A 24,140-nucleotide genomic window follows, 5' to 3' on the forward strand; every position below is an offset into this window, starting at 1 on the left:
TGATAAGACCTGGGCTGTCGGGTGCTCCATCACTGCGGCCATGGTTTGCAGACGCCGGGCAGTAAGCTCAGGTGTGGCTCATGGGCCCTCGGGGAAGGAAGGGGAAGCTGTGGGACCAATGGGCTGGCGGCTGTGATTCCATTTGCAGTAAAGATAACGTGAGAAGTTGAGCTTCCCGTCCATCATGGCAGCGAGGGAACCAACTACGTCACGGGAATGTTTTAAAAACAACTCGGAAAACTTGCGTGTCGTTAAAGGCAAAAATAGTATCAGACTCAACACCCATTCCACTCGGGTTGTCACCAGGCTTACCATAGCTGCAAGCCAAGTGGGCTCCTGGCTCTGCAGGGTCAGGGCAAGCTCTATCTAGTCTTGGAGGACATGAGGGAAGCCAGCTGCTGTGGCTCGGATGACTATATCCTTGAAATTTTCCTGGATTGGATAAAAGTGATTCCAGGTTTGAGCGATGGCTCAGTGGTGAGGAGCGCTTGCTGCTCTGGCTGAGGACTGGCGTTCGAGGACTGGAGTCACAGCCATCCGTACCTATAACTCCAGTTTCTGGTAATCTGACCCCTTCTGACCTTTGCAGACACCAGACATGTACCCAAGACACATAGATGCACGATGCACAGGCAGGTAGAATACTCATAAAACAACGTAAAGAAGAAAGGCGTCTCTAGAGAAACAATAGTAGGGGGAGGGGCTTCCAGTGATTGGTGCACGAGGACTTCATGGTCTTGAGGGGGCTGAGCGCCCATATGAAGGAAGCCTGGAGGTGTTTGGTCCTCCCTTCCGGCAAGTGCAGAGGACTAGGATATGCTGTGAGAACTGAGTCTTCGCCCGACACGGGAACTTCAAAACTTCGCTTGCACCCTGACCTTGGCTTCCGCTGCCTACAAAACGGTAAATAATACTCTTTTGTTGTCTATAAAATACCTTATTTTAGTACCACAGTGGACTGAGTCACCGCTCTCCCCCCACTTTCTCTGTGCCGCTAAAATTCCTGGGGCCCAGAAACTGGCAGGGAAGTTAGCAAGTTGTGGGTGCTGGGGACGGCTGGGGAACACAAGCTTCAAAGCAGTGGTGATTGGAGGCTTCAATTTTATCTTTTTCAAGCTTGCAACCAAGATCTTAAAGCGCTATTTTCTGGGTGCATGGTAGCTGGGAGCACTAAAGTCCCGGCCGCTCTCCCAGGCATCTTTCTGAGCAACCAGGTGGAGGCAATGCACCGCCAGGGCGTTCACACCTGCTCTGCAGAGAGATCAGCAGGTTCTGAGCGCAGGTTCTGACTCAAGTTCTTTTTTTTAAATTGATTTTTATTGAGCTCTACATTTTTCTCTGCTCCCATCCCTGTCTCTCCTCTCCCCTTCAACCCACCCCAAAGTCCCCATGCTCCCAATTTATTCCAGAGATCTTGTCTTTTTCTACTTCCCATGTAGATTAGATCCACGTATGTCTCTCTTAGAGTCCTCATTGTTGTCTAGGTTCTCTGGGATTGTGATTTTTTAGGCTGGTTTTCATTGCTTTATGTTTAAAAACCACTTATGAGTGAGTACATGTGATATTTGTCTTTCTGGGTCTGGGTTACCTCACTCAAAATGTTTTCTAGCTCTATCAATTTGCCTGCAAAATTCAAGATGTCATTATTTTTTTTCTACTATGTAGTACTCCATTGTGTAAATGTACCAAATTTCCTTATCCATTCTTCAGTCGAAGGGCATTTAGGTTGTTTCCAGGTTCTGGCTATGACAAACAATGCTGCTGTGAACATGATTGAGCATCCTTTGGATATATACCCATAAGTGGTATTACTGGGTCTTACGGAAGGTTGTTTCCTAATTTTCTGAGAAATCGCCACACTGATATCCAAAGGGGCTGTAGTTCTTGAATGGGGCTGGAGAGTCACGGTTCTAGCAAGCTCCAAGTGAATCTGGTGCTGTGGGGTATAGACAACCCCGGTTTGTTATCACTGGGAGCTGGGATGACTGCCAGGTCGTGGCATTGAGGGAGTAGTTGAGTGGTAGAATATGTCCCTCACATGCCCAGGGCCTGGCTCAATCTACAGCATCGAACAAAGATGAGAGCACCTTATTGTTGGTCATTTCTGCAGGTGTCTTCTAATTACTATGCTGAAATTGGATTGCAAAAGTAAAACAATCCCGATGCAGAAAACCAAAATAGTAAGTCTTTAGCATCTAGAGCTAAATGCTTATAATACTATATGTTTGTAATAAGAATTCTGTTTTAAATGGTACAGTAAGAGGCAGTTTGTGGCTGTGTCTGCCTGTAATTTCAGCACTTCAAAAGCAGGAGGATCAATGCAAACTCAGGGTTACCTGTGAGACTCTGTGTCACAAAACGAGAGAAAGTGCAAACACATCTTTAAATGTTGTGTTTTTCACTAAATCGGGACTTCACTCTTCATTGTCAGTGAGTAGCTTAAATAGTAATAGTATTTTGGGCTGCATGGTGTTCAAATAGATTGTGTTCTCAAAATTCTGTCCATGAATGGACTTTTTGCAATTCTTAATGTGCAAGAGTCCCTGGGTTTGAATCTGCCTTCTAATCTTAAACTGTTATGTCCCCTCTTTGCTGTTACTCATTCTGAGAGCATGGAGGCCTTTAGGGAGGATGTAACGTGGTCAGGTGTAGTCTCGGGGTGACAGGAGGGGTGTGCTTGCATTTTTTTCGGAGCCTGTTAGGCCTTTCTTCCTCAGGTGCACATCCTCCTATGTGCCTGATACCACCGGACAGTTCATCAGCAGGGTGTCCTCTTCACGGGGGCCTTGGCTGGACAAAACTTCTAATTGATTAGCCGTTTGACACAAGGAGACTTATTTCCCGGGGGCTGCCTATACAATGGAATTGTAGGTGTGTGGGTCATCATCCTGGCGTTTTGGCTGTGGGATGAAGTCTCCCAAGGGAAGCCTCAAGAAGTGGGGAGCAGTGAGCTTGGCTTTGCGGGGTTCTGCCTCCATCAGGACTTCTCAGTCACAGTATTTGGCAGAGGAAAGGGTTGTGAGTCAGTTTTTCTGAACTCGACACAAACTAAAGCCACTTGGGAAAATAGAAATTTAACCAAGGAATTTAGTCTGTCAGGCCTGTAGCCTATGGGGTATCTTCTTGATTAACGATTGATGTGGGAGGGTCTAGCTCGCTGCGGTCCCTGATTGGGTAAGAAAACAGGCTGAAGAAGTATGAGGAGCAAGCCAGGAAGCAAGCCTCCAGATTCTTGATTGAGTTCCTGCCTTGATTTGCCCCAGTGACGGACTGTGACGTGGACATGTAAGATGAAATAAGCCCTTTCTCCGCCATGTGTTTACAGTCCTGATGCCTGTCACGGCATAGAGAAATCAGGCAAGAGCAGGCTGCATTCTTAACCTCATCAAGAAGGGACATTGTAAATCCCTGCAGTCACTACGGGATGCCGCCAGTGTTCCGGTGGGACCCTGGTGTCAGCATCAGCTCCCTCCTGTCAGCGAGGTGGGTGGGGCGCAAGCTTGAGATGGTCCTGTCATTTCTCATTCAGTCTGCAGCTGTCGCTGGCCTTCAGACTATTTGAAGGAGGGAAAGCAGTGAAACTCTGTACAGCTGTGGAAATGTCCTTGCGTCAGTTGCTCCAACCTCTTGTGCATGTGACACGCCCTATAGTACTGCTCTTTTGTCCCTAAAACTCACTTCCTTCTTCTGGAAATGGCATACATGTGAGCTCTCCACAGGTCACCCTCACGTGAACCTTCAGGGTTAAGGTGATGTGAGTTGAGCAAGGACTCTCATGGGTGGGACAGGCACGCCCGGCCCCCAGCAGTCCCACAGCATCACGCTGCCCCTGAAATGCAGGCTCCTGGTTACCAGAGCTCCCCTCATGTCCCCCTGGGTTTGGAGACTGAACTCGTAGCCTTACAGGTACTGAATGTATGTTTTACCACTGAAGTGCATGCTAAGTCTCCAGTTCTCCCTCGTTTATGTATGTGGCACGTGTGTGTGTGTGTTTGTATGTGTGTGCACGTGGAGGTCACATGCGAACACGAGTTGTCTTTCTCAGTTACTGTCCACTTTAGCTTTGAAACGGGATCCCTCACAGAACACAAAGTTCATCAATTCTGCCAGGCTGGCTGGCTGATGAGCATTGGGGAGCCTGTCTGTCTGTCTGACCAGTGCTGGGACCACAGACATGAGACATAAAGCTTGTCTTTATGTGGGTGCTGGGGATCTGAACTCAGACCCACGTGCAAGCATGTTACCAACTTGCAATCCCCCTATCCCTTAGATTTATTTTTAAAGAAGTCAGAGAACTAGATCTCTGTTACGTCATTCAAAATTTCAATGGCTATATCCATTTGTTTTCCTCTTTTAAAAAAATTCTATGTGGACCAAACAAGCAAGCCTGAAGGCCTCCATGCCATCTCTGGCTTGGGGAAGGGGAAGGAATGTCTTGGTCAGATCATGGAAGGTAGAGTCCTAACTGATGATTTTTGTAAATGAAGGGACTTGCCATCTCTGTCCCTTTCCCATGTGAGCTGTGCCTGCAGAGTGCTGATTGGGTGGAGTGGATCAGAATGGTGTTTCAGAGGCATGGGAAGAGGGGTGACGGTACCGCCATGAGAGTCGATGACAGCGCCAAGAGGGAGTTATGTGCCATTGAGCTGAGCACCAACCCCATGGGTGATGACGGCCGCACTCTGCTCCTCGTGGCCCCCACACTGATATGTAGGATGGGAATAAATGGGGAGGGAGGAGGTGAGAGCCAGATACCTAGAGGAGGTGCTGATGTGGGGCTTGTTGAGTCTAGGAGGGTTCAGAACAACGGGATTCGTGGCCAAAAGTAGATTACCTTAATAGGTCAGATTTTTTTTTTTAATTTTCATATATTTATTTGTTTGTTTGTTTGTTTGTTTTGAGGCAGGGTCTCACCATGTAGCTCTGGCTATCTTCGAACTTACTATGTAGACCAGGCTGGCCTCAAACTCACAGAGCTCTGTGTGCCTCTGCCTCCCAAGTGGTGGGATTAAAGGTGTGTGCCACCATGCCTTAGTCAGGCCAGGTGGTTTTTAAATGAGAAACCAGTAGCATCTAAAATAAAACCTAATACTTGGGGGTTGGTTTTTTTTAAACTCAATGTAACTTGAACATCCAAATGTAAGGAAAAGGTTAGGTAACTCTGGTACATCCAAGTACTTGAAGAATATGCGGCTATATGTCACATACATTGAAATTACAGGCAATGTTCCTGGTAGGGACAGAATAAAGGCCTTTTGTTTACTCGCTGAGAACGTCTAGCGGTGCAGTGCATATGTAGCCGAGTGATGAGGGGACTAAACAAGGAAGCAGAGGGCGTGGATGAACGAGAGGAATGCCAATCTTTCTATATCTGTCTGCTTTACCCTCTCAGAATGCATTTCTCCTAAACTGATCCACAAATTTTTACTTTGATGTGAGCTTCATGCTCAGCTCTTTGGGTTCAGAAGACAGACAGTTTTAGTGACTGTGTATGTATTGATAAAACAACAACCAAAACCACTTATTACCTGAGCAGAACCGCCATTGCCAGAGGGTTAATATGGCGTGTGGGTGAAACCCAGTGTTTAATTCCTCCCCACCCCCCAGATTAAGAGTGTGTAACAAAACAGACACTAATTACGGCAAAAGATCCTTGGAAACTCTGGAGTATTCTCAAGGATCGTGTCCTTAGATTTTTGTGATTTGTAATGACCTCGGTGGTGTTAGCGGTCAATTGCTGATAAGCCAACAGGGAAGGGAGGGCGATGTTGGATTAATGGTGACCGCTGGCGCTGTGTGAGCTGTTGTTTCTGCAGGTCTGGGAGTCTGAGGTCCGCATCATTGAGAGTAGGAAGCTGGGAGCTAGGGGAAGAGTGTGACCTGAGGGGAGCCAGCGAAACCCAAGCATGTGTGAAATGCTGTAAGGAGACCTGCCGCTTTCGGAAGCTAACTTTAAAAAAGACAGAATTCTTAACATACAAGTGGAGGAAAAAAATGCTTTAGTCACACATGGCATTTTAATATTTTATTCTTATAAAATAAATATTTTGTTAAGCTATTTAATAGTTTAATGATATAAAATACAGGGCACGTACTACAAAAAAGAAAGCATGGCAGAACACCGTTCTAGAATTCTGCATTGGACTTCAGTAGCGGATATACAAAGCCCGCTTTGTATAGACTGAGTGGCTTTGACATGAAGGAGCGATGCGCAAAGATGTGTGACTAAGGTTTCCTGGCAAAACAACGGGGTGAGTTTTCATTGGATGCCTTTCTTCAGGCAGTGTCTTATCTTGCTCTCTTGGGGCTCAGGGGAAGGCCCTGCATTTCTGTGATCTGACGGGGGGGGGAGGGGAGAAGAGCACAAGGGGTGCGAGGGAGAGCAGAGGAGGTAATAGTTACTGGAGATGGCCATTCTGTTCTCATTTCCCCTCAGGCATGGTGGAAAGAGTATGTTCTATACGGTGTGTGTGCGCGAGCGCGTGTGCACGCATGTGCCGATATGAGCCCATGATTGTGACACAATGTGTAGGAATCACAGGACAACCTTCCGTGTCTGTCCTTGCCTGTAGCATGATCAATAAAAATCCAGAGACAGATATTGGGGTTCAGTCTGAGGGTCAGAAAAGCAAAGCAGCCAGCCATTGGCTCTTACCTCTACCTCAGTCTGGAATGGCGATCCTGCCTCCAGGAATCTCAGAATGAGACTGTGTCTGAGAGCTGTCAACTCCTGTCTTATATTCCTCTCTAGTGCTGGGATTAAAAGTATGTACCACTACCACCCAGTTTCTATGGCAAACTAGTGTGGCTCCTGGGATTAAAGGTGTGTGTCTTTGTTGTCTGGTCTGTAAGGCTGACCACTGGGGCTGTTTTACTCTCTGATCTTCGGGCAAGCTTTATTTATTAAAATGCAAATGAAAACTTACCACACTTGCCTTCTACCTTGAGACAGGATGTCTGTTCCCTGCTCCACATGCCAGCAATCTGAGCCAGCCTGTCCTCCACCCCCACCCGGTCTCTGTGTAGAAGCACTAAGGCCCTGGGGATCTCAATTTAGGTCCTCATGTTTCCATGGCAAATGCTTTACCCAGTGAGTCTTCTCCTCAGTCCCAGAATGTGATTAATGACTCCTATTCTTCCTTTCTTCCCTTGATTCATTCTTCATAGTGCTTAGGATCAGCTCCAGAGCGTTGTGGTTGCCAGACAAGGTTTTACTATGGCGTTATACCCCAGCCCCTTTCTCCCGCTTACCTTCCTTGCACAAAAGGAAATCATTGGAGAGTGAAGTACTGTGCACTCTGGTGGCCGAGGCAGGAAAAGAAGTGGAGGGATAGAACCATCTTACGGTTGGATGTGGTTGAAGTAAAGAGCAATAGCAATAGCCTGTAACATTTCAGGAGTCTCCTGAACAACAGCTCAGCACAGGGCTTCCCATGCCTGGTGTAGGGGTTTTCTTAGATGCTCTTTGACTCTCGGAGAAAGCACTGCCAGTCCAGATGAAAATACTTTATTTAAACTGTAAACGCAGGTAGATCATGAATAGTGTGATTGCCTATGACTTGTTCAGGCATTCTTACTTATTTTAGTCTCCTCTCCTTCCTCTGTCTCCCCCATAACTAGAGGCCCCCATTTTCCCATTTCCTCCATCAGGTCATGTGTATATTGTTATTTCCCTCTCTATTGCGTCCTCCATCCCTCACCCTGGCAGGGGTATCTTTTTGCTTTCCTGATTTTTGTAGCTACTCCATGACATGTACCCACATCTGAAGATTTGGAGTCAGGAGCTTCCAATAATAGAGAGCTTGTGACATTTATCTTACTGGATCTGGGTTACCTCACTCAATATGATCTTTAGTGTAATTGTCCATGTTTTCGCCTAGCAGTTTCAGGGTTCATGTTTATGTCTTTGATCGATTTTGATGCAAGGTGGTAGTTTTTGTGCAAGGTGATAGATACGGTTCTATTTTTATTCTTCTACATATGGACATCCAGTTTTCCCAGCATCCTTTGTTGAAGATACTTTCTTTTCTCCAGCTTTTATTTTTGGTATCTTTGTCAAATTTAAGTGTCTGAAGTATAAAATGGGGAGTTTGATTGTGATTGCATCAAATATGTAAGTAGCTTTTTGTAAAATGGCCATCTTCGCAATATTAATTCTACTAACCTATGAGCACAAGATGGCTTTCCATTGTCTAGTGTCTTTACTTTTTCAGAAGTTTAAATTTTTCATTGTAGAGGTTCCTTCCTTTCTTGTATAGGTTTATTCCTAGATATTTTATTTTCTCAGAGGATATTGTGAATGTAAGTGTGCCCATGAACTTCTCTGTAAGTTTGTTGTTGATATATAGAAAATCTGTTGATTTGTACAAGTTGATTCTGTATCCTGCCACATTGCTAAATTAAAAAAATTGTTTCTAGAAGTTTTCTGATAGAATTTTTGGATCATTAAGGTATAATGTCTGACATCATCTGCAAAACGGGATAGTTTGGCTTCGTCTTTCCATGTTTGTCTCCTCTTAATTACCTTCTCCAGCTTTACTACTCCAGCTAAGGCCGTGAGCAAGTACTGAGGAGGAAAGGGGATAAGCGCCATTCCTCTTCCATAACTGACTTCAGTGGACCTGCTTTAAATTTTTCCTCCTTTTAGGATGGTGATGGCTGTGGGTTTCTCATACACAGCTTTTATTATGTTGAGGTTGTTCCCTCTAGTCCTACATGCTACACGACTTTCATCATGAAGGCATGATGGATTTTATTAAAGGCTTTTTCTTTATCTATTAAGATGATCAAGTGATTTTTGTCTTTGAGTCCACCTGTTTATTATATTTATTGACTTGCATATATCGAACCATTCCTGCAGGTCAAGGATAAAGCTAATTTGGTCATAGTGGACACTCTTTTTGATATGTCTCTATTCTGTTTGTAAGTCCATGTTTATCAGAAATATTGGCCTGTAGTTTTCTTTTTTTGTTGTGTTTACTGTTTTGGTATTAGTGTGATACTGGTGTCATAGGAGTTTGGAAATGGTCCACCTGTTTCTACTTTTTTGAATGGCTTTAAGGATTGGCTGTAGATGTTTGAAAGTCTGACAGAATTCTGCTGTGAACCCATATGGTCCTGTATTTTAATTTTTTTAAGGTAGAAGCCTTTTTTATTACATTTTCAATCTCATTTGTTATGGGTCTGTTTAGGATATTGACTTATTGGTTTAATTATCATAATTTCATTGAATCTAGATATTCATCCATTTCTTTTAGGTTTCCAACTAAATGGAGTACATATTTTTTTTTTTTTTTTTTTTTTTTTTTTTCGGTTTTTCGAGACAGGGTTTCTTTGTAGCTTTTTTAGAGCCTGTCCTGGAACTAGATCTTGTAGACCAGGCTGGTCTCGAACTCACAGAGATCCGCCTGCCTCTGCCTCCTGAGTGCTGGGATTAAAGGCGTGCGCCACCACTGCCCGGCTTGGAGTACATATTCTTAAAACATTCCTTAAAATACTTTGAAATTCTTTGGTTTCTGATGTAATGTTTCTCCGTTCATTACTGATTCTGTTAATTTGGGTCTTCTTCTCTCTCTTCCTTTGGTTAGTTGAGATAAAGATCTGTCAGTCTTTATCTTCTTAAGGAACCGGCTCTTACAGGATTCTTAATGTTGTTTTCATTGTTTCCATTTCTTTCATTTCCGTACTAGCTAGCTTTTATGTCAATGTGACACAAGCTAAATTCATCAGAGAGAAGGGAACCTCAATTGAGAAAATGCCTCCATAAGACTGGGCTGTAGACAAGTTGGTAGGACATTTTCTTAATGATTAATGATGGAGGGCCATTGTGGGTGGTGCCATCCCTGGGCTGATGATCTTGAGTTCTACAAGAAAGCAGGCTGAGCAAGCCAGTAAGCAGCAACCCTCCTTGGCTTCTACATCGGTTCCTGCCTCCAGGTTCGGGCTCTATTTGATTTCCTGCCGTGACTTCGACAATAAACTGTGATGTGGAAGCACAAACCAAACATACTCAAGTTGCTTTTGGTAACGGTGTTTCATTGCAGAAATAGAAAGCATTAGACAATTACTCTGATTTTTATTATTTTTGCAGTTTGGATTTGGTTTGTTCTTGTTCTTCCAAACTTTTGAGCTGCATCATTTGGTTATTTGTGCTCTTTCTGATTTTTAAATAAGGCACTTAGAGCTATTCATTTCCCTCCCAGGACCATTTTCATCATGCCCCAGAGATTTTGTTTTCATTTTCATTTAGATTCAGGACTTCCCCCCACCCCTTGTCTTCTTCCTTGACCCATTTATCATCAGCAACGAGTTGCTTAAATTCCATGAGTTTGTGTATTTACCAGAGAGTTGCTTGCTGTCAACTGTCAGTTTTATTGCATTGTGGTCAGACAGGATACATGGACATATTTCCACCTTTTTGTACTTGTAAAGATTTGTGTCCCAGGATCTAGACTGTTTTAGGTCAGTTCCTGACCACTGGTGAGTAGAATATGTATTGTTAATGTTTGAATGGAATATTCTGTAGATAAGTCCATTTGATGTATGATGCCAATTAATCCTGATGTTTTGTGTTTTTTGTTGTTGTTGTTCAGACAACCAGTCTATTGCAGCAAGTGGGGTACCGAAATCACCTGCTTTAATGGGTTGATGTTAATCTGTGTCTTTATATATCCATTGGTAGATTTTTTTTTAATGAAATGGTGTACCCCAGAGTTTGGTACATGCATGTTTTGAATGGTAACATATTCTTGGTTAACTATTTCCTCATTTAGAATGAAGTACCCCTCTATCTCTTCTAATTAGTTTTAGTTTGATGTCTATTTTGTCAGATATTAGGATAGTGACGCCTGCTTGCTTCCTGGTCCCATTTGATTGGAGTGCTTTGTCTATCCATTTACTCTTAAGGCATTACTTATTTTTAAAGATAAAATGTTTCTTGTAGACAAGAGATAGATGGATTTTGTTTCTTGATCCATTCAGCTAGCCTGTATCTTTTGATAGGAGAATTGAGGCCACTGATATTTAAAAATATTATTGAAACGTGTGCATTGTGGTCATCCTGTTGATTTTTATTATCATTGGTATTTTGTATTTTAATAAGTATGGCTTCATATTTCTTTTCAGTATGTTGGCTATATTCACCCCTCTCTTCAAAATATTGCTTCCTGTATTTTCTTCAGGTTTGGTTTGTTGCACATAAAATTTTTTAGGCTATTTATAATTATGGGAGTTTTTCTTTCTCCTTCAGTTATGGCAGATAGTTGAGCTGGATATATTATCCTAGACTGGCTATCTTCATCTTTTAGGATTTGGAAGGCACTGTGCAAGGTTCTTCTGGTTTTCAAAGTTTCCACTGAGGGACCAACTGCTGTTCTGGAAGATTTTCCTTTATATGTGACTTATTTTTTCCATTGCAGTTTTTAGTATACTTTCTCTGTTCTGCATACTTAATGTTTTAACTACGATATGCTCTGGAGAATTTCTTTTCTAGTCTTGTCTGTTCAGTGTTCAGAATGCTTCTTTAATCTCTGTGGGTTTGACTTTCCATAGTTTGGGAATGTTTTCTTCTATATCTTGTTGACGATCAAGTCTATGCCATTTGACTTGGGATTCTTCTCTTTCATTTATGCCTATAACTCAAAGGTTTGGTCTTTTCATGGTGTCCCATACTTTCTGTATGTTCCTGTGTTTTAAAAATCACATTTCTTGTCTATTTGGTTTGTACCCTTTACTATCTTCAAATCCTGATATTCTATTTTCTCTTGATCAATTCTACTCATGTTTTCCTTTGAGTTTTCTAGTTGGGTTATTCAATTTCATTTTCATTTCAGTTGAATCCTTTCCAATACTCCTATCTCCTGACTGAATTCTGTCCTCAAGTCCCAGCATGTCCTTGTCATTTCCATCAGCCTATGTTTGTATTTTCTTGGGAATCACTCAGGTGTTCATCTTCCTTAATTTCATTGTTTGTGACTTCTTAAACTTTCTTAAATTCATTAAAATTTGTGGTGGTTGTTTTGTTTCCAGGGTTCATCTAGGTAATTCTCACTGGCAAACATTTCTAGATAATAGTGTTTAGAGAGGAAATGCTGGACTTTATAATGTTTATATTATTTGCAATAATATATGGGCATGTGGACTTTTGTTAGTGCTAATATCGACAACAGGTTTGGGGAGAAGACTGGATGTGCAGTTAGGCTGGGTCTACAGGTTGGAAATAGCGTAGGTGGGATGGAATTAGATGGGCAGAGAGGATTGGTCTGGTGTATAAGATGTTGTACCAGTCCAAGCCTGGACTGTTGGGTAGATCTGATGGGTGTGCCAGCTTGATCCCCTGGTTTGCTTACAAAGTGGGGAGGCTCTACATGCCTCTTGAGCAAGTGTGGCGACACCAGTCAGGAGGAAAGGCAGAGACTGAGGTAGTAAAGGCCAGAGAGTGCAGGGACAGAACTGCCTGGTATACATTTGGTCTACTGAAGACTTGATCTGGAATACAAAATAAATTGTCAACATAAATGTTCTTAGCTGGAATTGTAAACAGCACGATGTATATTGACTAAAATCTCTGTGCTCTGGATAGAACTAAGAAGTGGTTTTATAAAAAGCTTTTTAAAATTTTACTTATTTACTTATTTTTAGGACAGTCTTACTATGTAGCCCTGTATGACTTGGAACTCATTGTGTAGATAAGGCTGGCCTCAAATCTGCTTGTCTTTGCCTTCTTAGTGTTGGGATTAAAGATGTGTACCACCATGTTCAGCTCCCGGCTTTGTTTTAAAATTATTTTAGCTGGGAAACATGCAGAGGACTGAGAGTAGCTTAGTCCACAGTATGTATGTATGTATGTATATACACACACATATATACACACACACATATAGTATATTCTCCATAATATAGTATATTACCCATCCTTATCTTGAATATCTAAAAAGTTCTGTCTTGTAACTCTGAGGACTATTAAGTCTTCCATGCTGAAGAGAAAATAAGGTGAGTTTTAAGTAGTGGCTTTTAAGAGGCATCATCCCAAACATCATGGAAATGTTATGGCTACCCTGAGTTGGGTGGCTGTTTAGCTTGGTTGTACAAACTGGATACAAACAGTGATGCTCACTATATAAGTGTCTTAACCACTAGCACAGCTTCAGTCGATATGTTCAGCAGAATCTGAATAGGCGAATTTCCTTTTGAATTCTTTATATGTATGCTTTCTCAGACTTTTATGCTAATGCCTGCAAGCAACTATGGTCCATTCCTAACAGGTGATCATTCTAGAACTTTAAAGTTTTGTTGCACATCTCAACTCCCATTGTAGTGTATGCAACACCTAATTCCACGGAAAACACCAGAGTCTGAAATAGTGTTCATCAGATTTGCTTTAAATGCAAAGTTACAGTGTGGAAAGGTGCTCAGAGAACTCTAAGCTTCTGGTGGGGCCAAGGGGAAGAAGGGCCATTCTTGGTGCTGTTTCTCTTACTGTCTCCTTAAAAAACACTCTAGGGTAGCAAAGTAATTGAATGCTAGCCCCTGAAGCTGAGCTTAATTAGTTGGAGATGAAGGATTATCTGGGGTTCATTCTTCTAGCATGAGCTTAGCAGTGAGTTTCCTAATCTGTTGGCGTCTGTAATTAAGTACACAATCCTCCTGGAGAAGCGGACTGCAGTTGGTTTTGCTGGAGCTAGGAGAAACTAGCAAATTAGCCTGAAGTGATTGCTGGCAGCTGAGTCACATGCTACCATTTCTCCAATCTATGACCTCGGGATAAGACCTTTCTATTCTGAGTTTTAGGTTTTTTGTTTGTTTGTTTTTTTGTATAATGCCTTTCAATAAGAATGTAATCTATAAAGTATTTTGTTGTTAAAGATCTTGAAGTAGAACTATCCAAGTCTTATCTATCAGACTATCTGGCCTTTTTTCGTTTTTCTTTTTATTTTTGGTCTGGGTGTCTCAAACATTATGAGCAAGAATTCATTTCAACAACACTCAACACTTAGTACCAACCATGACCAAACCCTGCTCTTGGATGTGAAAATACAGACAAACATACACAAATAAACCAAGCAATACCACTGTAGTTTCATATACTATTTATTTATTAAGTTATTAATATGGACAGAATTATGCAACATTAGTCCACTTATTCAGCCCAGGAGAAAGACATTACAGAGCTCATTCCTACAATAAGTGCAGCACAAGCGCTCACAATAGTTCCCTTATTTGAACATCACAGGGAGTTGTCAGTCGGGTTTTTACTTACATTAAGTAAATCCTTCTTGAATTGCAAAGTGTGAAAACCAAAGTCTGGTTTAGAGAATGCAGAGATACGTGTATCTCCTGTTGGGGAGAAAAGAGCTGGCCCCCTCTTCAGCAGCCCCCCAGTCCTGTAAAGGAGCCCACCCCCCTTATTATCAGCAGGAGTCAGACTTGGGTGCGAGAAGGCAGGTCACAGGGAGTCCTGACTAATTTATAAAGATTGTGTGTCAAAGCTCTAAAAACTCACTTGGTGGTGGTTAGTGGCAGTGACGAGCACACTACATTTTTGCCAAGAAGGTTCTTTACATCGAGTCCTGGCTTGCAGCCTGTGACATTACTGTGGTTCTCAGTGGGAAAGTGGAAGTGAGGGACTCTTAACAATGACCGCTAGGAGGCCATCTGCAGAATGTACCGGACTGGCTACTATGGCTTTTAAAACTGGCCTTCCTTCCTTTAGTATAGACATGGTTACATCTTCATGCTTCCTCTTATATCCACCTAGAATTAGCGCAATATTTAAAAGGAGTATGAAAGATGAAACCCCTTGCTTTCAGCCTGAAAGATGAAAAACGGGGGGAAAGTCCGTTCCCCACCAAACAAGCTGTATCAACTTTCCTTAGTTGAAACAAATGGCTATTAAGTTTTAGAGACACGAGTTAGACAATGATAGTTAACTGATGGAAGTTCTGGATGTAACCACACACAAACTGCATGTAAAATACAGGCGAGATCCAAAGGGGTCCAGGATGCCAGGGTTTCTCTAACCCCTTTGTTCCAATCACACTGAAAACCACGTTTCAGTGTTGGGCCTCTGTACCACTGTCAGTTAAAGATGGAACAAGAAGCCTAAGGAAGTCCTGCCATGTTGTTTGGCAAATAGCCTATACAGTTCAGAAAAAGGAAAAACCACAGGGAAAGAGTGAGTACTGAATCTATCCAACTCCAGGCACAACAGGCCTGCCATTCCGAGGAGACTAACGAATGAGCAGCCAGCCGTACAGCCGTTTCGATCACTGTGCTTCCTGAGCACCAAAAAATATGGTGCTACCGTTACTGTTTGGGGTCATCTTTAAATAAGCTAGACAGATCCTGCTGCATTCTTGGTTTCTAATTTACCAGTACATTGTTATGTAGCTTACTGCATGTGAAGAGCAGGTCAGCATGTAGTACCAAGTTTACATCTTCATAGGGCTACAACATGCACACTCTACTTAATGTAGCTCAAGCATCAGGGATACAGGATAACAGTTATGGGTGGAGACTTGTTTGGACAGTCGTGTTCACATTAACTATGGGTGGAGAAATCTTATTAGGCAGGTACCTAGAGAGTTCTTCGGTTGGTACTGGAACATTACATGCATGCACAGGTGATGCAGTAGAGGATGGAGCTGAAGCAGCAGCTGGATGGAGAACCAGGTGGGGTGGTCAGCCGGGGGGATGCCTTATGCCAGGAGGGGCCGGTCTCAGCTTTCCACTGTGAGTCTCTGCTCTGTAAGAGAGGCTTGTTGGGCGACACTTTTGTTCTCATGACTTCGAAGCTTGGATACAACATCTAGAAAGGCCAAATCCTGCACTTCCTTGTACAGGGATTCTGGAAGAGAAAAGTAAGGTAAAGCTCACGTTTCTGCTGCAGGGTTCTAACTGCACTACATAATCTACCTCAAACATACACCTGATGATTTGACCAGACAGAGTGACAAAATGAGGAACAAGTCAGGAAAGAGTCCAACAGTACCTAGTAGGTCTTTTTTAGGAGTGCACTGCCATTTGTAAAGACTTACATTAGGTTCTGCAGTCTAAAGGTGTTTAGAGTAATAAGATGTAATAAAACACAGCTCGTTATATAATCTCAACATTTAGTAACTTAAAAGTTAACTTAGTAACTCCAACTTAACCCTATCAGCACTTCAAACAAAAAGTTAAATGCTTAAAAACCTGTTAAATTTGTGATACATGAAGTTTTTACTTCATATACTTAGAATAAATTATGAGAAACTCACCTCCTCTTTTAATTTTTTTTTTCTAGCCTGTCTTTTCTGACCTTTTTGGCTCATTTAGTGTTAACTGTAAGAAAGGACAGGACTCTCAGTATGACTGAGAACCTGCTACTGGGAAGACTGGGGCCCTATATGTTTAATATAATCAATACTCAGCAACTGGTGAGGTCTTTACATTTTTATTTTTTTAATATGCATTTAAACCACAAGCTTATACCACAGGGCAAGTATTGCGGTCTGAGGACAGTGTGGTAGTTGACACTTCTTCAACCATGTGGGTCCCAAGAACTATGCTCACAGGCTTTGGTGGCAGGTACCTTTAACCATGGGGCCATCTCGTTGGTTCCTGGTATATTAATTTTGGTATGTCTAAAAACCACAACTAATCTTTAAGTAGAAACAGAAGAACTCCATCCTAAAGTCACACAAAATTTTTTTTTCTCTTTGTTATTTTGAGACAGTCTCTCTACATAGCCCTGACTGTCCTGTAATTCACTATGGAGACCAGGCTGACCTCGAACTCACAGAAATTCACCTGCCTCTGCCTTCTGAGTGCTGGGACTAAAGGCATGAGCCGCCAGACCTGGCAAGGCATACAGAATCTTAAACAGACCTCAAGTCTACAAGATGATCTTGAGAAAGCACAAACTAGAAGTGTCTCCTCTTTCCTGACCTTAATGCAGTTCTGTTACAGAGACAGACACAGACCAACAGACTAGAAAGAGATCAGAAATAAATCCTCACATTTGATTTGATAAGGGGGCCAAGAATGGTCAGGTAAGGGCAGAGTTTTTCAACAAATGGTGGTGAGGAAATGGACTGTCATAGGTAAAAGACGAAGTTGATGCCCGTCCTACACGCAAACTCACAATGGAGCAATAATCTCAAACTTAGATTTTATTCTTGGATATAGCAACAAAAAGAAAAATGAACCAATGGGATTTCATCAAAATAAAAAAGCTATTATACATCAAGGAGCATTATCAACAGAGTTAGAAGATAACCAATAGAATGGGGGAGTATTCATAAGTTACATATCTGATAAAGGGTTAATGTCAGAACATACGAAGGAAACATACAAATCAACTTCCAGTGTGCACATGAAAAGGTTCCCAGCATCACGGATGACTAGCGAGGTAAATCAAAACAACCAACTCATATTCACTAAGTGGTGATTATGAAAAGACAGGGTTGGTTGAGAGGCTGAAAACTGGAAACCATATGCATTACTGGCAGAAATGTCACACAGTCAAGGCCCTTTGGAAAACAGGACCACAACCCTCAAAATAAGCAATGGGTTTATCCTATGAGCCCACATTTCCATTTCTTTGTAGATACCCCATAGATCTGAAGCAGGGACTGGAAGAGTGGTGTTATACCAGTATTAAGTATGAAGAGGGAACAGATAGAGCACAGTGGGGTTCTCATAAGAATCTGGAAAGGAGCACATCTTTCACGTATAGACAGAGCAAACAAAGAATTGGCTGACTAGAGAAATTTGTGTGTGTATGTGAATGAAGGGGTTAATAAAACATTCTTAAATGAGGGAAAACTGAATTTGTTGCCAGAAGTTAACTTAGAATGTCTGGGATTAGTTATCTAAGTGGAAAAGGAGTAATTTTCCTTTATTACATTAAATGTAAGTGGTATAGATAAAATAATTAAAAGCACTGGTAGATTATAAAACGACTCAAGTAAAGACTAACTACGAGATACTTCAAACTTATCAATACTGTAGACCGAAAATAGAGTAGAAAAAAAATGGAAAACGCTACTCAAAAGAAAGTAGGAGTAGCTATGTTAACGCCACATAAAGGAGACTTCAGAGCAAGAACATTAGTAGAGACCGACAGGGACATTACATGGCCACTGAAGAACTACTCCACCAAGATGCTGCAGGAGCCCTAAGGTTGTGTGTTTACAGCAGCCTAAGAAAAAACTGATAGAGCCAAATTTATATTATGGGGAAGAAGGCTTCAATACTCTCCTGTCAACTGACAACATTCAGGAAATCAGCAAGAATACAGGGAACACCACCATATAGAATTCAACTGATATCTGTAAAACATTCCACTCAGTTACAGAGAATGAACACACATCCAAGTATCCGTGGTACATATACCGATAAACACCGAGTTCTTGAATACAGTCTTTAGTTACTACTATAACAATAAAACCAGAACTTGTTCTTTACATAAAAATCTATTTTGGCATTAATAAACAACTCAAGTTGATTTTTGCTGTATTTGCTGTATGACACTATTTTAGAAGAACCCTTTGGGAACACTTTTAGTTCAGAAGTAATTGGGAGCTGGATAGACGGCTCAGCTGCCAGGAGCACGTATGTTATGTATGCTCTTGTAGTGTGGTTCCCACTCGGGCAGCTCACAACTGCCTGTAATTACAGCTTCAGGAGATCTGACACCCTATTCTGCCCTGAGGGCAAGTTCCTGTATTCTCTTAAAAATTAATGTCTACTGCTTTTTAAACACCGTCACCACTTACTATGACTACACATGTAATATTCGATGGAAGGCATACCCTGGTATCAAGTGACAGAAGAAATACATACCAGATCCCATGAGAGCACAGATCAGGACCATGGAGTTATATTTGATTTCTGGGGCACTTCTCTCGTCTGCTAGCAGTCGGTGGAGAATCTGTACAAGCTTAGCACTTTCAAGATCTTTCTCAGCAGGACCTACAATAGGAAACAAAGTATGTCATAGCCACTATGGATGGCAGTAGTGTCATCAGGCTAAATATTGCTTCCCCTTCTACACACTACTTACAGAGAACTTCCCAAAAGGGAGCAGTGGGAATCTCTATGAAAAGGCCAGGGTACAGGGAAGAAGAGAGCTGCTTAAACAAAACAAAACAAAACAAAACAAAACAAACAAACAAAAAAAAACCCCAAAAAGCCCCCAAAAAAACAAAGTCAAAACTTTTAGCTTTATTTTTCTATATTAAAAAACATTCATTGTTGCTTACTATCCTGTGCTGTATGTTTTCACCAGAAAAATCAACATCAGAAAGGACAAGACAAAGCAGAAAAACAAGACAACAATACATTCAGACATACATAAAGAAAAAAGAAACATGACGAAAACTCCCAACAGGTCTAGGCATGAATTGCCTTCATTTGAGTTTGTCTTGAACTGTCCTTATTTCTCCATGAGTTTTAAGAAACAGTTTTTTTTGATATAGTAATTTTGGTGTTAGTCATTTACTTTCAGGGCTTGAACTATGTTGTTCCATGCTTGCCTGGTTCTTAAGGATGCTAATGAAATACACAGTATTTTGGTAATGTTGTTTCTTTATATTTTTGACATCTTGCCTGTGATGTGTCGTGCAGAGGGTCTTCTCTGGTTAAGTTGTTTCATTGGATAAATTGCCTGACTCTGCTCCTCCTGCTGTGGGTTCTTAGGTTTGATTTCTTGAATGGATCCTAGACTTGTTGGGAGTTTTTTGTTTTTGTTTTTTGTCATGTTTCTTTTTTCTTTATGTATGTCTGAATAAGCCAACTGGGAGGCTACCTAGGAAAAGTTTATTCTCTCTGACAGATATTCAACCAAATAGAACCCCTGCCTGCCCTGGAGAAATGTGGGTTGCAGTCCTCTCTCTCCCTCACAGGAGTCTGCTTTCTCTCTTGCTTTCACTTTAAATAAGCCCATCTTTCTTTCCTGCCTTTTAACTCTTTGACTGGCAGAAAAAACAAACACATCCATGTACTCTAGTTAAGTAGACTAGAGCTCCAAACTAGTCAGGAGGGAAGGTGGACCGCAGTTCATCAAGACAGATATAATCTGGGAACCAAATTTTGGGGCTTCAAATCCCAACAAACGCACAAAGGCACAAGCGATTACACAGGTCCTGACAGTCATATCAGGGGATTCCAATAGTCCATGTTCCTAGTAAGGCAGCTCTGCCAAACCAGCAAAGAAACCTCAAGCTAAGTTATACAACAGACCAACTGGAGATTCCATCTAACCAATAAGGAATATGCACGCATTTTCCTTAGTAGCATGTGGGATCTTCTAAATATGCTCATGTTATAGGTCACAAAATAAGCCTGGACAGAAGCTCCAAAAGCAAAACAACAAAACAAAAAATCTAAAATAATTCCTTCTATCTCAGCAGGCTACAGTAAGTAAAATTAGAAATCAACAGCAAGAGAAACATCAGAAAGTACAGAAATACTTGTATGCTAAAAAATTTATACTACACTATTAAATGAACAGTAGTCATTGAAGAAAACAAGGAAAACATGAAATTCCTAAAAATCTCGTGAAAATAATAGTACTACCTCTTATCACAACATTTGGGATACAGTGAAGGTGTATTAAAATGAAAAGGTTATAAATATAAACACGCTCGTGCACACATGCACAATATTGGGATTTCACAGTTCTAGCAAACCAAAGTAGTCACCAAACCCAACACTCGGAGAGGTTTAATAAATACTAGGGAAGAAGCTAATGAAAAACACCAGAAGGAAAATGTACATAATTAAAGAGCTGGCCCCCTAAATAAAACAAACAATGCCCCCCTAACACAAAATGTTCAGTAAGTCCTTAGCCAGACTAAAGACAAAGACCCAGATGAATAGGATTGGCAATGAAAGGGGGCTGTTACAATACAAGCCAACGAAACCCAAAATCTCACCTCTCTCTCTCTTGCTCGCTCTCTCCCCGTCTCCTCTCTCTCTCTCTCTCTCTCTCTCTCTCTCTCTCTCTCTCTTGCTCGCTCGCTCTCGCTCTCTCCCCGTCTCCCCCCCCTCTCTCTCCCCTTCTTTGGAGACAGGGTTTCTCTGCAGCTTTTTTAGAGCCTGTCCTGGAGCTAGCTCTTGTAGACCAGGCTGGTCTCGAACTCACAGAGATCCTCCTGCCTCTGCCTCCCGAGTGCTGGGATTAAAGGCGTGCGCCACCACCGCCCGGCTCTACCAGGCTTCTAAGAAGACCTAATACCAGTATTTCTCAGAATAGGATAGCCTTGATACCCAAACTAGATAAAAATGTAAGAAAAATACAGGCTAATTTCTCTGGTAAACACACAACCAGAATGCCTCAAAAAAGTGTTTGCACGCCAAATCCTAGACTACGTTAAGGTGGTTATGAACCATAGATAATTTGGTTTCGTTTCAGGGTTGCAAGGCTTGTTTAACATATGAAAACCAATAAATACAGCATAGAAAAAGTTTTCAGGACAGCATAATAGACAAAGAAGGGGCATCTGAGACAGTTAAACATCCCTTCATAAAAAAAGTACTAAAGAAATTAGAAACAGACCAGACAAACCTTAACATGCTATAGGCCAAATGCTAGAGGCATAGCTAAGTTATATACTAACTTTGGAAAAGAGCAGAGCTTTCCTGCTAAAATCCAGAACATGATAAGGCTCACTCTCTCAACTCTTGTTTAATATAGAGCTCCAAGTCTTAGCTAGAGCAGTAAGAGAAAGAGATAAAAGGTGACACAAACAGGAAAGTAAGAAGCCAAATTTCCCTATTTGCAAAAAACATGATTCTACATTTAAAAGATGGGCAGGGTGTGTGGAAAAGCAGTTTTGGGTCTTAGCCAAAAGTTATGTGGTTCTGATACACCATCTCTGGCTACAGTTATCAGAGTCTGGTTCTATTTGTATCTTGCCCACAGGGATGCTTATATTACACAGCCACCAACAAGCAGAGACAGAAGCTCACAGTTTAATTTTGCTTGGTGGGAAATATTGAACACAGACATACAAAAGACAGAGGTGAGAGTTAGATGAAGGAAGTACTGTAAAGTAATAGAAAAACATTTATAGAGGTTATTAAAGGGGAGAATCAGTAGAAACAGAGGGCATAGAAAGTCCTGGTCAATAAGACCACCCCTATGCCCCTCTCTCCTCTCTTCTCTGGCCTTCCCTCCTCCCTTGTTTTTCTTTGAGACAAGATCTCAAATTGTAGGGTGCAAAGGACCAAGGAAAAACACCCTGCCCAACTTGACCCAGGACCCGGGCTTGAAATCCCACCAATCCCTGAGCGTGCCCCAGAGTCAGGCTGCAGAATCCCACCAATCCCTGAGATCCCTGAGCATGAATACTACCAATCCTGAAGCTTGCCACAGAATCTGGCTCCAAAACCCCAGCAATCCCAAGCCAGCCTCCCCACAAGAAACCCTATATAAATTCTGTACCCTGTTCAGTTTGCTGCTGCTTCCTACCTTAGTAGAGGAAGCCACCCTCTTGGATTTTTCCTCCCAATTTGTTGTGAGGTGTGACAGTCTAGTAGAATCCAGCTATAACAACTTCCATCAGTCAGATTGGAGCAGAGCTGTAACACTTTTGTAACACTATCCCCTAGCAGGGCAGAGTTGTTACATTCCACGGGATCTGAACAGAGCTATAACAACTTTGCTGGGGGACACCCCCTACACACACTGGGCACATTGTTACACTTGCATTGGGAAACCTCTCTGGAACAGAGCTGTAAGCTGCTATGTTTACAATGACTTTGTGGCGTTCCTTGGCTAGGATACCTTTCCACCCAAGCTGCAATGCTTACATTAAACTCACTATGTAGCAAAGATGATGTTGAACTTCTGATCTTCCTATCTAATACCTTGGGAATGTTGGGACTTATAGATAGGTACCACCAGGCACATGGGGACTGAACTCGGGACACTGTTCATGCTAGGCAAGTACTCTGTCAACTGAGCTTTATATAGCTTTATACCTTTCACATTCTTCTTCCTGTGATATTCCAGGTTTCATTTCAATTATTATAAAGCCCAATAAAAATGTTTTATGTATCTTCTAAGTAAAATATGACTTAAAAATTTAAGCCCTAAAGTGCAGATCTAAAAATGTTACACAAAGCATAGCCACAGGAAATACCTCTGATAGCAACTTACATATATGGTTTCCATATATTCAGATTTAAGTAGACACTAGCAAAATACTTCTACAGCCAAGGTTCTATTTGATTTCAATTCCACTCCTGTGCTTCCTTTCATCCAAGATAAAAATAGTAAAAAATAAGTTTGTCAGCGAGGAACTTACCCAATTCCAAAGCTGCTATTAGTGCCAAAGCAACAAGAGCTTCATTCTGCATTATTACATGTTCACTAGTTGCCATGGTAACTAGATGCTTGATGCCACCACTCTGTACAATGGTTTTAATTACATCCTACAATAAATAAATATCATAGAATTATAAACTTTAATTCTACACATAAAGAGATGGCATTACAATCAGAGTCAGCTCATTGTTGAGTGGTTACCTGACAATGTCCTATATGAATCATTACATTTTAACCATACTTTTTTATCTTCACAGAAAAGGAAAAGCTTTTAGCTTTAAATAAATTCATCAAAAATGACAACTTAAATTGCCTAAGTGAAAAAGACCATTGCATTTCTTATCAAGGAACAGAAAGGCCTAGAAGCTACAGAAACTAAAATAAAAGTGCCATTTCCCCAAATGTATGTATATCAGGATCAACAGAAAAGAACTAAAATTTGGAATTAAAAAAAGCTTTGCTTTAAAAATGTTTATGATAGTGCCAGGCAGATATTCTCTAGATACTCTGGATAAGGATACTTTTTTTTAAAAATAAAAAAAAACATTTTAAAATTATCTTTTAGCCTTTTGTTTGATTTGACAAATTTGAGAACATTAAATGTCAAAAGACTGAGAGCAGGAGAAATAGTCTTCCCCAGAGAAGAGCACTCCAAAACCAGTCAGTCTTGAAACACACACATACACATATTAGTGAGAAATGAGGACATGAATTTAAGGGACGGAGGGTACAGGGGCGGGTCTGGAGAGAAGAAAGGGAATGGAGAGACAAAACAAACACACAGAATTTCAGCCACAATTATTCTGGTTCCCCTTTCTCAAACTCTAAG

General features: G+C 41.5%; 1 protein-coding gene and 1 pseudogene across 5 annotated transcripts in view; one reads left to right on the forward strand and one right to left on the reverse strand.

Moving 5' to 3' along the window:
* The first annotated feature begins 5,769 nt into the window (after positions 1-5,769).
* Positions 5,770-5,837, forward strand: LOC119801572 (annotated as a pseudogene).
* Positions 5,838-14,072: 8,235 nt separating this feature from the next.
* The window catches only part of Rap1gds1 (Rap1 GTPase-GDP dissociation stimulator 1), a 124,159-nt gene continuing 114,091 nt past the window's right edge, over positions 14,073-24,140 (reverse strand). For all 5 annotated transcript variants that reach the window (XM_038311576.2, XM_038311575.2, XM_038311574.2 and 2 more), the window contains 3 exons: positions 23,292-23,418; positions 18,823-18,951; positions 14,073-15,844 (listed from right to left, as the gene is read on the reverse strand). In XM_038311576.2, coding sequence (XP_038167504.1) covers positions 15,717-15,844; positions 18,823-18,951; positions 23,292-23,418 — 384 coding nt within the window. In that variant the 3' untranslated portion in view covers positions 14,073-15,716. The remainder of the gene's footprint in view (positions 15,845-18,822; positions 18,952-23,291; positions 23,419-24,140) is intronic.

Source organism: Arvicola amphibius, chromosome 14, assembly GCF_903992535.2.
Source record: "Arvicola amphibius chromosome 14, mArvAmp1.2, whole genome shotgun sequence".
In the NCBI taxonomy this organism is placed as follows: Eukaryota; Metazoa; Chordata; class Mammalia; order Rodentia; family Cricetidae; genus Arvicola; species Arvicola amphibius.